General features: G+C 44.6%; 1 protein-coding gene across 1 annotated transcript in view; it reads right to left on the minus strand.

The window, feature by feature from the left end:
- Positions 1-316: 316 nt before the first annotated feature.
- The window catches only part of LOC142280998 (huntingtin-interacting protein 1-like), a 28,335-nt gene continuing 12,537 nt past the window's right edge, over positions 317-16,114 (minus strand). The window contains exons 5-8 of the mRNA XM_075332807.1: positions 11,311-11,400; positions 7,302-7,438; positions 1,899-2,009; positions 317-395 (exon numbers count right to left, since the gene is read on the minus strand). Of these exons, the coding sequence (XP_075188922.1) occupies positions 333-395; positions 1,899-2,009; positions 7,302-7,438; positions 11,311-11,400 (401 nt within the window). The 3' untranslated portion in view covers positions 317-332. The remainder of the gene's footprint in view (positions 396-1,898; positions 2,010-7,301; positions 7,439-11,310; positions 11,401-16,114) is intronic.

Raw genomic sequence — 16,114 nt, forward strand, 5'->3', positions numbered from 1 at the left:
CTTTAAGCGCCCTATACACATTACTGAAAATGGTGATATTGGCGGGTTTGGCCGGCAGACTGATGTGTGTGCAGGCATCAGACAATAATGGTTGGGAGAGATGTCAATCAAGCATGTTCGATTGCCGACTGCAGATCGCTTTGTTCTCCCGGGGATAAGATCTCGACAGACAAGTCTCATAAAAGTAAATGGGTTCTCCTGTGTATGGGAGTGGCGGCAGGGACTGGCCGAACATTCATATTTCCGGCAGCCATCTAATGTCTATGCCGGCTGTGGTTATCTGCCCCGTCGTTGCCAGGAATGCTAGAGCAATGTGCACAATATGGATTTACTTACTGTTCATTTACTTGTAATTTTAGACCTGTATCATCTGTCCGAGATTTTTTCAGCATTTCCTGTGGGAGAAAAAAATGGTTTATGAGGTTATCACAATTTGATTGAATTTCAGGTGTAGCAGAGTAGTTTCTGCCATTTTTAACCTCATATACTGATAACTACTATTTATCATAGGACAGCAGGTAAACTATCTGCATTACCGTTCATTGTATATAAATCAGCAGTCATATAAAGCCATCAAGCAGATTAGATAGCAGTCAGATGAGAATATGGCCCACTTCTATAGGTACTGTCACACATAACGAGATCACTAGCGAGATCGCAGATGAGTCACCATTTTGGTGACGCAGTAGCGATCCCGTTAGCGATCTCGTTATGTGTGACACTTACCAGCGATCAGGCCCCTGCTGTGAGATCTCTGGTCGTTGCCGAATGGTCCAGGTCATTTTCTTCAAAGGCGATGTCCTGCTGAGCACATCGCTGTGTTTGACACTGTGTGACAGGGTCACAGTGACTGCTGAGATCGTTATACAGGTCGCTACTGCGACCTGTATTGTTCCTGCATCGCTGGTAAGATCTGACTGTGTGACATCTCACCAGCGACCTCCCAGCGACTTACCTGCGATCCCTATCAGGTCGCATCGTTTTTGGGATCGCTGGTAAGTCTTGTGTGAATGGGCCTTATCTCTCCTGATTCCTTCAGAACAGGATCCTTCTTGTGTTGTGTATGTGAGAACTGTGGCCACATCTATCTCTGACTTATCTCACCACCGAGCCAAAGGATCGGCCGTTAAAGTTCCGATAGAAGGTCCCCGTAAAAATTAAACTTGTCTGTCCCGCTGATATTGGCGGATATGGCTGACCTTATAATAATGTGTGCGGGAGCCAATCGTCTTTCGAGAAGATTAACACAGTTCATCAGCCAGCGAGATGTGCATCACATCACTGCCGATTCATCTACAATAAAGCCCTGGATGGTGTAAGGCACGAGTCTCAAACTCGGCTGAGTATAAGGGCCGCACATAGAAAACATTTTTTTTGGGGGTCCGCATTATTTGCTGTAAGGGAATAGAATGACCATAATCAGAAAACAGCACACGTACATAAAAGGCATGTGAACTAGGCCTTGGTGAAGCACAGATTGTCTACTGCTTGACCAACCGCCACGCACATATCCTGTATTAATACACATATCCTGTGCTACAAATCTAAAGAGGAACGTTTATCAAGGCTGCGGCATCAGTTTTATGCTGTAAAAAAAAGATGCCAACTTTTGCACAAGTCTTTATTGTGCCTAAATGTGAATTTTTTTCAGAAATTTCCTGCTTCTCCTGCTACTTTTGCAATGTTGATAGAAACATCAATGTGGCTAGCGAGGTAAATAGTTGTGAGCCAGATTTACTAGTCATTCCATTTTAGAAAGTCACAATAAAATCTCACTTATCACGACATTGATTGTTATAGCTATAGAAACAATGTGCAACACGTTGAGAAATTTTGCACAAATACTGACAATGCTAAATCTCCCCATCCATCTACATTCCTTCCTTGTGTTTTCTTACCTCAATTCTAGAAGCAGCTGTTTCAACAGCAGCGGCGGTGGCTGCCATCTCCTTCTCCACCAGGTCTCCCAGCTCCTCCTCTTTAATATCAAGTGACGGGGGCCGCAGCTCCTGGACGACAACAGATAACATTACTTGGTTACATTTTTCCATACAAACTGGAATCACCGCACATATGCCGGAGCACCTCTTCCCAGACTGATATTTTTGGGCAGGGCTACACGGTGACAGCAATTTTTAAGGCCGCTTTACACGCTGCGATATCGTTACCGATATCGCTAGCGTGCGTACCCGCCCCTAATATTTGTGCGACAGAGGCAAATCGCTGCCCGTGGCGCACAACATCGCGCGGACCCGTCACACTACTTACCTGTCTAGTGGCGTTGCTGTGACTAGCGAACCGCCTCCTTTCTAAGGGGGCGGTTCGTTCAGCGTCACAGCGACGTCACTAAGCGGCCGCCCAATAGAAGCGAAGGGGCAGAGATGAGCAGGACGTAACATCCCGCACACCTCCCTCCTTCCGCATTGCGGGCGGCCGCAGGTAAAGTGAGGTTCCTCGTTCCTGCGGTCTCACACATAGCGATGTGTGTTGCCGCAGGAGCGACGAACTACATCGCTAGCTGCAGCAGAAGCGATAATCGAGAATAGGGGGGCATGTCACCGATGAGCGATTTTAAACGTTTTTGTGACGATTCAAAATCGCTCATAGGTGTCACACGCAATGACATCGCTAAAGCGGCCGGATGAGCGATGTCGCAGCATGTAAAGCGGCCTTTAGCTAAGTAACTAGGCCAAAGATATCTAGGGACCTGATCTACACCTTGATGGCGTGTGACTACTTTAAGCTGCGCTTGACTATAAAAAAACAGCCAAATTGCAGATAAATCACATGTTGCAAGTTCCACATGACTCATATTGCAGTCTATGCAGCAAAGATGAGCACAACTTGATATAAACAATTAAACAGGGTTGTATTTCTGCAATGGTCGCACTAGGGTTGAGGTCTGTTGCGTGTCACAAAGAGATCCTATTGATTAATGTTAGATGGAATATCACTTTCATTTTCACATCGCCATGGAGCTGTAGTCTTCAGTTCCCCTATACACTTTAGGCAAATGGCGGCTGAAACCACCAATACAGATGGGTTTGGACAATGGTCTACTGCATATTAGGGCCCCCAGATAATTGTAGGGTGAGTTAAAGGGGTTTTGCCACCAACAAAGTTAATTTTAAAGTTCATTTTTAATCAATAGATCTTAGAATAATAATAATTTCCACCAATGGATGTGTTTTAAAAAAATGTTCCTGTGCTGAGATAATCTTATATTCAAGGGTGGCCATAAAATAACCTAAAGTGTTTGGATCCGTGTGTAGACTGACCCAGTGGACAGAATTGGCTGAATATTGGTATGTATGCTAATCAAGGCATGGAGAAACGGAAGGCATCTAAAAGAAAAATCAAATTATACCAAAACTCCCCACCAGGTGTAAAAGTGGCGCTGTACAGTGAGTGAGCAGCCCAAAAACAGTGTACCGTTAATTGGAGATGTCATAATTGTTCCACAGACTACATAACTGTTCATTATGGCCGCCATCATGCATGCTGATCATGTTCATCCTATGCAGAACATGCTCGACACTTGCGTGTAACATGTCTGGTGGGATGTTGCGCACTTCCAAAATGATGTGGTCTTTGAGGTCAGCCAGGCGACATTTCCCCAATAAACACACTCTTTCAAGTGTCCCCGCAACCAGAAATCACAAAGGTTGAGATCGGGCGAACGCGGTGGCCATGCATTATGGAAGGAGCGGCTCAAAATCCTGTCATTGGGAAAATGTGAACGCAGAACGTTGTTCACACGATTTGCGATGTGAGGAGTTGCTCTGTCATGCATGAAGGTGGTCGTCTGAAGACACTACTGCTGTTGGAGTTGCAGAACGACCACTGTTTCCAGCATTGTCTGGTATCTTGCTGCTGTCACAGAACTGGTAGCAACCCCAGTTGGCCTCAATTCTTCGTAAAAGAACGGTCTGAGGATGAATGATGAAGTGAAGCCACACCAAATGGTTACCTTTGGCGAATGCAACGGAACCCCCTCGACTGCATTTGGATTTTTGGAAGCCCATATGCGACAGTTTTGTGTGTTCACCGTTGCATTCAGGTAAAAAAGCGCTTTCTCGCACCACAGAACGTTCCATGGCCAATTGCCTTCCATTTCCACTCTTGCCAGTAACATGAATACAAAAATGTCATGCAGGTATCATTGTCACGAGGAAGAAGTTGTTGATGATGGCTAATTTTGTATGGGTGTGCCCGCAAGACCTTTCGGAGAACTTTCCACACTGTGCTGTACGGGAGCCCCAATTGCCTAAAAACACTGCGTGCACTGCTGTTCCCGGTAGGGTTGTTCATGCCCTGTTCCACGACGGCAGTGGCAATGTCCACCACAACCTCTCTGCTTACCGGTTGTCGCCCGCGCCCTGGCTGAACACTCAGTAATACTGTTGCCTCAAAATGTGTCGTCATCTGTCTCAGCAAACTGACAGCCATTAGACTGCTACGTGTCTGAAGGTCTTTCAAATGACTTTCAAATGACGAAAGGCTCTCAGTGCAGCTGTAGCATTCCTGGCATTCTTATAAAACAACCGCACTAACAGCGCACGATTTGGCAAAGAGACAGGCATCTTGCAGACTGAATTGCAAGGCGCGCTCACTGTACAGCGCCACATTTTCACCTGGTGGGTAGTTTTGGTATAAAAACATTTTTAAGATGCCTTCTGTTTCCCCATGCCTTGAATAGCATATATACCAATTTTAAGCCAATTCTGTCCACTGGGTCAGTCAGCACACAGCTCCAAACACCTTAGGTTATTTTATGGCCATCTTGTATATGTCCCTGCTATGCACTGTGTAATGGCCATGTCTGACCGTACAGAGACATGGTCTGATCATACCACAGCTCCTGGGCCGCAATTTACAGATAGCACAGCATGGCATCATAGCTGATTCTTTTTGTGAGGTAAACCATCTCCCTGCCTGTTTTTAAACAATTTTTTACCTCATAGAAAGAATAATTTGTGATCTCGTGCTGTAAGGTGTTCATACACTCTTTTGCATCCTCTCCAGCCCAGTAGATGTGGTATGATCAGACCATGTTCCTGTACTGTCAGAGACGGCCATTACACAGTACATAGAAGGGACACACAAGATTATCTCAGCACAGGAACATTTCTTTTTTTTAAACACACCCAATTGTAGAAGTTATTATTATGCCAAGATCTATTGATTAAAATTAAGTTTAAAGGTAGTGTCACACATAACGAGATCGTGAGCGAGATCGCAGCTGAGTCACCGTTTGGTGACGCAGTAGCGATCCCGTTAGCGATCTCGTTATGTGTGACATCTACCAGCGATCAGACCCCTGCTGTGAAATCGCTAGTCGTTGCTGAATGGTCCAGGTCATTTTCTTCAAAGGCGACATCCTGCTGGGCAGGACACATCGCTGTGTTTGACGCTGTGTGACAGGGTCACTGTGACTGCTGAGATCGTTATACAGGTCGCTACTGTGACCTGTATCATTCCTGCATCGCTGGTAAGATCTGACTGTGTGACATCTCACCTGCGACCTCCCAGTGACTTACCTGCGATCCCTATCAGGTCGCATCGTTTCCGGGATCGCTGGTAAGTCGTTGTGTGTGACTGGGCCTTAAGGATCCGTCATGTCTGATTTCAGATTGCTGATCCTTTTGTTCTCTCTGAGATAAGCTGGCAGAGATGTCTGGTGGCAGCATTCTTACAGAGAACACAGGAGCGCCTGGCCAAACAAGTGCTTCTGTGTATGGGAGAGTCAGGGTACCGTCACACTTTAGCGACACAGCAGCGATCCCACCAGCGATCTGACCTGGTCAGGATCGCTGCTGCGTCGCTACATGGTCGCTGGTGAGCTGTCAAACAGGCAGATCTCACCAGCGACCAGTGACCAGCCCCCAGCCATCAACGACGTGCAAGCGACACTGCGCTTGCACGGAGCCGGCGTCTGGAAGCTGCGGACACTGGTAACTAAGGTAAACATCGGGTATGGTTACCCGATGTTTACCTTAGTTACCAGCGCACACCGCTTAGCTTAGCGTGTGCATTGAGCAGGAGCCGGCACCGGCAGCGTGAGAGCTGCGGAGGCTGGTAACTAAGGTAAATATCGGGTAACCACCTTGGTTACCCGATGTTTACCTTGGTTACAGCTTACCGCAGGCTGTCAAACGCCGGCTCCTGATCCCTGCACATTCAGGATTGTTGCTCTCTCGCTGTCACACACAGCGATGTGTGCTTATCAGCGGGAGAGCAACAATAAAAAAACGAACCAGCACTGTGTGTAACGAGCAGCGATCTCACAGCAGGGGCCAGATCGCTGCTCAGTGTCACACACAGCGAGATCGCTAATGAGGTCACTGCTGCGTCACAAAAACCGTGACTCAGCAGCAATGTCAGTAGCGATCTCGCTGTGTGTGAAGTACCCCTCAGACAAGATGGTTTCTGGAGGAACCATGGGCCATTGTTCTGCTGACAGTCAGCTCTTGTGTATATGGGTTTTAAATGGGGATCCTCAGGGAATCTGATTTTGGTGACCTATCTGTAAGATAGCTCATCCATATAAGATTGTTGGTGTTCCAACATCCAGCACCCCCAGCAATCAGCCGTGGTCAGATGTAAACACTAAACATTGCTGCAGCATACAGACCCCACCAGTGACTGCTACATGCTGAATGGAGCTCCATTCATTGTTTGCATCCAGCCAGCTAAAATTGCTAATAACAGTGGGGTGCCAGGTGTCAGACCACCATTGATCTGATAATGACTACCTATTTTAATGATAAGTCATAAACGTTAAAAGTATGGAGAACCCCTTTAAACAGAACGGGCAATGAGACCTGTATAACCACATAGTTTTGCCAGGAATATGGTGATTTCTTCTTCTTCATCACTGCACCCTCTTGAGATTAGCTGATTAGCACCGAAATTCTAAGTTGTTTCTATTCCTTTGCACTCAACAAGGCAAACGCAGCCAAGACAAGAAATTATGTAAATTTCACAATTAACACAAAATATAATTGCAGCCGGGACCTCAAGCTCTTGGCACACAAACTGTGACCAAAGTAGGTCGTGTCACCAGAGGGTCTATGTGTAATCAGACCTGATGACTAACGACTGTGTGGACTATATGCTTAATCAATCTTCCTCGTCTCGCTGGGATCCGATCTATAATTAACACTGTACAAACAGTTAGATAAACTGTCAGGGTGTTTCTCTCCAAAAGGAAGTATTACTAAAACTTACTATTCCGTCTAAACTGCAGATAGGACGGCTGACCATTTAAACAATCAGACACGCCGGCTCGTGTAGGTTACCTGAGCAATGTCAGCAATGAGCTTTAGCACGGTAGTAATCTGGCTGCAGTCGGCTCCGCTCTGCGTGGCTTTGTTCTTCAGGGTAGAGAGATAGTTCAGGGCTTCAGTACCACACGTACGACAATTATCAAAGAGCTCTGAGAAGAAAAACATTACAATATAAAAATACTGTTGGGTGAATGACTATTCGAAGTTAAAGGGATTGGCCGGTTCAAACAAGTCCAAATTTAGGTGATAAATTATTGGTGGGGTCCGACCACTAGGACCTGTAATGATCAGCAGAACGGGCAACTTTGATCCCCGTTAGGATTGAGTGGCCATGAGCAAGCTCAGTGGCCACTCCATTCATTCCCTATACATCTGCTGAGTGCTGCACTTGACTTTTTCTGACGGCCACATAGAGAATGGATGGAGAGGTAGATGGGCATCCAACTTGCCATATAATTGTGCAACAGGGATAAAGGTTCCCCATAAAGTATAGAACGATAGGACTCCCACCAATAAGCAAGTTATCCTGACGACAGGCAATAACCTATTTTTACTGGACAGTCCCTTTAATAATCATGTGACCATATACTGTGTTGACTTGGGATATTTCTAATGGTCATGATGATAAAGGTACAAAGGACCCAACACAAACCATAATCAGATTTACAATATAATGTATATTTCGGCATTGAACGTTGAGAGATACTATAGAGGATAAATTATGAAATTGTTTGGTCACTGTACGCCCACAAGGGACATGGCCTGTCAGAATATATTGCAGATATGAACAGATTTCATAATTTGCAATGCAACAAGTAAACACAGCGGTATATCCACTGGAAATTTGCAAACTCCTAAGGAAACAAAGAAGGCCAGCTCCGGAATCCCTAGGTGCTGGAGAGATGTGCATGTTGTAGTTTGTGAGCTCTGAAATCTGTATATTCTCTTAAGCCAGCTTTACACCTTACAATTAGGTGTGCGATCTCGTATGCGATGTGACACGCCCAGGTCACATATGCGATTTAATGAGATTGCACGTAGGTCGTTCATTTGCTGTCACACGTGCGTTAGTAGTCTATGTTAAATTGATCAATTTTGTGTGCGATCCTTTAGATCATGTGTTCTGTGACGTATGCATTGGGCACCTTTTTTTTTTTATTTTTATTTATTGACTTGCCAAGCGTGTGTAATGTGTAGGGATGCGTTTTTACTATGTCAGTTGCCATTCAGCTCTGCTACATGGCCGCTGACAGCAGACACAGACAGCCATGTAGCAGAGCTGAATGGCAGATAACAGCAGACACAGACAGAGCCGCACTGTCAGAATGAACTCTGGTGAACCTCACCCGACTTCATTGTCATGCTGCGGCTCTGTCTGTGTCACGTCCTGATTAGCGGTCACCTGTGAAGGACTCACCGGTGACCGCTAATCTCCTAAGTGACAGAAGTTAGCAGCCCTCTCTCATACTCACCGATCCCCGATGCTGCACGGCATTCACACTGCTCCGGCGGCTTTTACTGTTTTGAAAAAGCCGGCCGCCTATTAAACAATCTCGTATTCCCTGCTTTCCCCGCCCACCGGCGCCTATGATTGGTTACAGTGAGACACGCCCCCACGCTGAGTGACAGGTGTCACACTGCACCCAATCACAGCAGCCGGTGGGCGTGTCTATACTGTGTAGTGAAATAAATAATTAAATAATTATAAAAAACGGTGTGCGGTCCCCCCCGATTTTAAAACCAGCCAGATAAAGCCATACGGCTGAAGGCTGGTATTCTCAGGATGGGGAGCTCCACATTATGGGGAGCCCCCCAGCCTAACAATATCAGCCAACAGCCGCTCAGAATTGCCGCATACATTAGATGCGACAGTTCTGGGACTGTACCCGGCTCTTCCCGATTTGCCCTGGTGCGTTGGCAAATCGGGGTAATAAGGAGTTATTGGCAGCCTATAGCTGCCAATAAGTCCTAGATTAATCATGTGAGGCGTCTATGAGACACCCTCCATGATTAATCTGTAAATTACAGTAAATAAACACACACGCCCGAAAAAATCCTTTATTAGAAATAAAAAACACAAACACATTCCCTGGTTCACCACTTTAATCAGCCCCAAAAAGCCCTCCTTGTCCGGCGTAATCCAGGATGATGCAGCGTCGCTTCCAGCTGTGCTGCATGCAGGTGACAGGAGCTGCAGCAGACACAGCCGCTCCGGTCACCTCCAAGCAGCTAATGAAGACAGCCGCGCGATCAGCTGAGCTGTCACCGAGGTTACCCGCTGTCACTGGATCCAGCGGTGGATGCAGCGGTGGCCGCGGGTAAACTCAGTGACAGCTCAGCTGATCGCGCTACTCACCGCCGCTCCGGTCACCTCCACGCAGCAACTGAGGTGAGTAGCGCGATCAGCTGAGCTGTCACTGAGGTTACCCGCGGCCACCGCTGCATCCACCGCTGGATCCAGTGACAGCGGGTAACCTCAGTGACAGCTCAGCTGATCGCACGGCTGTCTTCATTAGCTGCGTGGAGGTGACCGGAGCGGCTGTGTCTGCTGCAGCTCCGGTCACCTCCATGCAGCAGCGCTGGAAGCGACGCTGGACCATCCTGGAGTACGCCGGACATGGAGGGCTTTTTGGGGCTGATTAAAGTGGTTAACCAGGCTATATGTGTGTGTTTTTTATTTCTAATAAAGGATTTTTTCGGGCGTGTGTGTTTATTTACTGTAATTTACAGATTAATCATGGAAGGTGTCTCATAGACGCCTGACATGATTAATCTAGGACTTATTGGCAGCTATGGGCTGCCAATAACTCCTTATTACCCCGATTTGCCAACGCACCAGGGCAAATCGGGAAGAGCCGGGTACAGTCCCAGAACTGTCGCATCTAATGTATGCGGCAATTCTGGGCGGCTGCTGACTGATATTGTTAGGCTGGGGGGCTCCCCATAACGTGGAGCTCCCCATCCTGAGAATACCAGCCTTCAGCCGTATGGCTTTATCTGGCTGGTTTTAAAATTAGGGGGGAACCGCACGCCGGTTTTTTTTAATTATTTAATTATTCATTTCACTACACAGTATAGACACGCCCACCGGCTGCTGTGATTGGGTGCAGTGTGACACCTGTCACTCAGCGTGGGGGCGTGTCTCACTGTAACCAATCATAGGCGCCAGTGGGCGGGGAAAGCAGGGAATACGAGATTGTTTAATGGGCGGCCGGCTTTTTCAAAACAGTAAAAGCCGCCGGAGCAGTGTGAACGCCGTGCAGAGCCGCGCCGGTGATCGGGGATCGGTGAGTATGAGAGAGGGGGTAAGAGGGTAAGACTGACATGGACAGAGAGAGAGGGACAGAGATAGTGACGGACTGACAGAGATTAGTGAATGACAGACATTGTGAGGCGCTTCAGAACGCAGCTTTTCAGCTGCGCTCTGAAGCAGACCTTTTTTAAGCTGCGGTGCAGAGCGCACACCTGCGCACATAGCCTCAGACATCACAATCGTATGATGGATGTCACACGTTACAATTGACTAGTTTCGTACTACCAAACGTCCAATGTATGAGGAATAAACGACGTGTATGCGATCACCGTATTTGCGTTCAATATCGATCGCATGTAGGTTTCACACGCAAATACGTCACGAACGATGCCGGATGTGCGTCACTTACAACTTGACCCCGACGACGGATTGAAAGATCTATTGAAGTGTGTAAAGCAGGCATTAGAGCTGAGGATGTAGCAGTTCATAAGGTCCGAAATCCGTCGCTGCTCGAAGAGCTGTGGATGTAGTAGTTCGCTAGCTACAAAATCCGTAGGTGCGCAGAGAACTGTGGATGGGGCTTCAGGGAGGCCGTGTGAGGAAATAGGCACCATGCAACCTCACCCAAAATGCTTAGAGCACCTAATTTGCATGTGAACATTAAAAATTTTCTTGTTTAAGGGAAAACATTTTTGAACTAAAAGGTATGGCTCAGATTTTTATGTGGAAATGTGTGGATTACATCAGATGAAACTCGTTATTACTCACTGTCAGACGTCCTCGTCTGGGCTCCTTGCATGATGACATCACTTATTCTGTGTGCAAACTGCACCAGGTTTGGCAACAGGGAATTTACATCTATAAAATGAATAGAATAAGTAGATAAATCTATAAAACATTTAAGATAAATGAAAAAGTCTATGATCACAATAAGAAAAAATTCCAAATGCTAGTCTAAATAGAAGGACCTGAAAATGCACAACCATGATATAATCCAGGAAAGCAGCACTAGATTTTTTTTTTTCTAGTCATTTACAGCAAGCAGAGATACTTAAAAGAGCAATATATATATATATATATATATATATATATATATATATATATATATGTATATATATATATATATATATATATATATATATATATCTGCGCACACACACACAAACACACATACATATATATATATATATATATATAAAATGTGTTTGTGTGTGTGTGTGTGTGTGTGTGTGTGCGCAGATTATATATATATACACACACATACATACATACACACACATTGTGTGTCTGTGTATATATATTATAGACACATACACTACCGTTCAAAAATTTAGGGTCACTTAGATATTCCCTTATTTTTGAAAGAAAAGCACATTTTTTTTCAATGAAGCTGACATTAAATTAAACAGAAATAAACTCTATACATTATTAATGTGGTAAATGACTATTCCTGCTGCAAACGTCTGGCTTTTAATGTAATATCTACATTAGGTGTATAGAGGCCCATTTCCAACAACCACCGCTCCAGTGTTCTAATGGTACATTGTGTTTGCTAACTGTGTTAGAAAGCTAATAGATGTTTAGAAATCCCTTGAAAATCTTTGTGCAAGTTTGTTAGCACAGTTGAATACAGTTTTGCTGATTAGAGAAGCTATAAAACTGGCCTCCTTCCTTTGAGCTAGTTGAAAATCTAGTGCATTTATTGGTTCCATTAAACTCTCAAAATGGCCAGAAAAAGAGAACTTTCATGTGAAACTCGACAGTCTATTCTTGTTCTTAGAAATGAGGGATATTCCATGTGAGAAATTGCCAAGAAACTGAAGATTTCCTACAATGGTGTGTACTTCTCCCTTCAGAGGAGAGCACACACAGGCTCTAACCAGAGTAGAAAGAGAAGTGGGAGGCTCTGCTGTACAACTGAGCAACAAGACAAGTACATTAGAGTCTCTAGTTTGAGAAATCGATGCCTCACAGGTCCTCAACTGGCAGCTTCATTAAATAGGACCCGCAAAATGCCAGTGTCAACGTCTACAGTGAAGAGGCGACTCCGGGATGCTGGCCTTCAGGGCAGAGTGGCAAAGAAAAGCCATATCTGAGACTGGCTAATAAAAGGAAAAGATTAATATGGGCAAAAGAACACAGACACTGGGCAGGGGAAGATTGGAAAAAAGTTTTATAGACAGACAAATCGAAGTTTGAGGTGTTTGGATCACATAGAAGAACATTTGTGAGACACAGAACAAACTGAAAAGATGCTGGAAGAGTGCCTGACGCCAGCTGTCAAGCATGGTAGAGGTAATGTGATGGTCTGGGGTTGCTTTCGTGCTGGTAAAGTTGGAGATTTGTACAAGGTAAAAGGGATTTTGAATAAGGAAGGCTATCTCTCCATTTTGCAACGCCATGCCATGTCCTGTGGACAGCGCAGGCAGATGGGATCCTATTTCTAATGGAGTGGCCGCCCAGTCACCAGATCTCAATCATATTGAGCTGTTGTGGGAGCAGCTTGACTGTATGGTGCGCAAAAAGTGCCCATCAAGCCATTCCAACTTGTGGGAGGGGGGAAGCATGGGATGAAATATCTCCAGATTACCTCATCAAATTAACAGCTAGAATGCCAAAGGTCTGCAAAGCTGGAATTGCTGCAAAAGAGCATTCTGTGTCGAAAGCAAATACTGTTACTTGCCACAGATGAGTTTGAACGAGCATCACATGCTTGAAACAAAGTTGCTTACCAACACTTTTGGAAAGGTGCCAACAATTTTGTCTGGCCCATTTTTGGTGAAATTATTTCCAACTTTCCCTTTTTTTCTCTTTTTTGTGTTATTGCAATGCACACAAAGGAAATAAATGTGTATAACAAAACTTTCTGGGAGAAGTGCTCCTTTTTTGGAGCAATATCAAGGGTGCCAATACTTTTGGCTATGACTTATATATATATAAGTCATAGCCAAAAGTATTGGCACCCTTGATATTGCTCCAAAAAAGGAGCACTTCTCCCAGAAAGTTTTGTTATACACATTTATTTCCTTTGTGTGCATTGCAATAACACAAAAAAGAGAAAAAAAGGGAAAGTTGGAAATAATTTCACCAAAAATGGGCCAGACAAAATTGTTGGCACCTTTCCAAAAGTGTTGGTAAGCAACTTTGTTTCAAGCATGTGATGCTCGTTCAAACTCATCTGTGGCAAGTAACAGGTGTGGGCAATATGAAAACCAGATAAAAAGGGGAGATGTTGACTCAATCTTTGCATTATGTGTTTGCATGGTGAACAGAAAGAGAACTGTCTGAGGAATTAATAATCAAAATTATTGTAAATATTAACAATTTCAAAGTTACAAGTCCATGTCCAGAAATCTTGATGTTCCTTTGTCCACGGAGTGCAACATAACCAAGAGGTTTACAACCTATGGCACTGTAGCTTATCTCCCTGGATGTGGATGGCAGAGGAAAATTGATTAGAGTTTGCAATGTAGGATAGTTTGGATGGTGGATAAGCCCTAATCAAGTTCCAAAAAAATTCAAGATGTCCTGCAGGGTCAGTGCACATTGGTGTCAGCGAGAACTATCCATCCACATTTAAATTAAATGAAACGCAATGTAGGAGTGCCCCACTGCTAACACAGAGACATATAATGGTAGACTACAGTTTGTCAAAATGTACATCACTAAGCCAAAATCCTTCTGGAAAAGAAGACTTGTGGACAGATGAGACCAAGTTAGAGCTACTGTTTATGGAAAATGGAATGAGACTTACAAAGAAAAAAAACACAGTACCTATAGTCAAATATGGTGAAGGTTCAAAGATGTTTAGGGGTTGTTTTGCTGCCTCTGGCACTGGGGGCCTTGACCATGTGCAAGGCATCATAAAATATGAAGATTACCAAAAGATTTTGCAATGTAGTTCCTAGTGTGAGAAAGCTGGGTTTGCATTCTAAGTCATGAGACTTCCAGCAGGATAATGACCCCAAACATGGTAAGAAGCCCCCAGAAATGGATGGAAACAAAGCACTGGAGAGTTCTGAAGTGGCAGCAATGAGTCCAAATCTAAATCACATTGAATATCTATGGAGAGATCTTAAAATTGCTGTTGGGATAAGGCGCCTTCAAATATGAGAGACCTGGAGCAGTTTATAAAAGAAGAGTCTAAGGCAGGCTTTGCACATTGCGACATTGCAAGCTGATGCTGCGATGTCGCACACGATAGTCCCCGCCCCAGGTACGATATCTTGTGATAGCTGGCATAGCGAAAATTATCGCTACGCCAGCTTCACACTGCCCTGCGACCGTCGCTGTGGCCGGCGACCCACCTCCTTCCTAAGGGGGCGGGTCGTGTGGCGTCATAGCGACGTCACACGGCAGGCGGCCAATAGCAGCGGAGGGGCGGAGATGAGCAGGATGTAAACATCCCGCCCACCTTCTTCCTTCCGCATAGCCGCCGGCGGCAGGTAAGGTGATGTTCCTCGCTCCTGCGGCTTCATACACAGCGATGTGTGCTGCCGCAGGAACGAGGAACAACATCGTACCTGTCGCTGCAGCGTAATTATGAAAAAGTCGGAGCCTGCACCGATGATACGATAACGACGCTTTTGCGCTCGTTAATTGTATCATCTAGGATTTACACACTACGATATCGACTGCGACGCCGGATGTGCGTCACTTTCGATTTGACCCCTCCGAGATCGCACGTGCGATGTTGCAACGTGCAAAGCCGCCCTAAGATTCCAGTTGAGATGTAAGAAGCTTGTTGATGGTTATAGGAAGCAGTTATTTATTCCAAAGGACGTGCAACCCAATATTAAGTTGAGGGTGCCAACAATTTTGTGTGGCCCATTTTTGGAGTGTGAAATTATGTCCAATTTTCCTTTTTTTCCCCTCTTTTTTTTTTGTTATTCCAATACACAAAGGAAGTAAATATGTGTTTAACAAAACATGTGTCATTGCAATTATTTTCTGGGAGAAATACTTAATTTTCTGGAACAATTTCAAGGATGTTATATCACAAACCAGCTAATTATTTTGTATGCAATCACTAAGCTTTCATCATATAACACTGGAAAGTCAATACTTACTGAATAAAATGCAAGACGATATGGGAAGAAGAAATAAATCTGAAGGCTACATGGATTGTGTTTATTGCAATTAATCCCAGGATCTTGAATTACTTGGAATTTCTCTCTATGTAATAAATATGCTGTGCTTATAGGTTAAAAGAAGGGTTAATACATGTACAATGCCTTGTATATTAGTGCTTAAGGTATAAGTCGTAGTATCTGTATATGGACAATACTGCCACCTTGTGGCTTAAATACAATTACTGAATATTTGTATAAATAGAATACGGTATAGGGCCCGATTCAACACTTGTAATTTATTTTTTCTCTTTTTTTGTATTATGATAGCTCATTTTTTTCTCCCAACAAATTCTTTAAAATGGTGCAGATGGGTCACAACTTTGGATCAAAATGAAAAATGCCTTATTTTTCTATTTAAAGAGAACCTGTCAGCACAGTTTTGCAATGTAAAGAAAAGCTGTGGCTGTAACACTGATTAAACTAATGCCTGTGGTGAAGAA

Source organism: Anomaloglossus baeobatrachus, unplaced genomic scaffold (genome assembly GCF_048569485.1).
Source record: "Anomaloglossus baeobatrachus isolate aAnoBae1 unplaced genomic scaffold, aAnoBae1.hap1 Scaffold_4658, whole genome shotgun sequence".
Lineage (NCBI taxonomy): Eukaryota > Metazoa > Chordata > Amphibia > Anura > Aromobatidae > Anomaloglossus > Anomaloglossus baeobatrachus.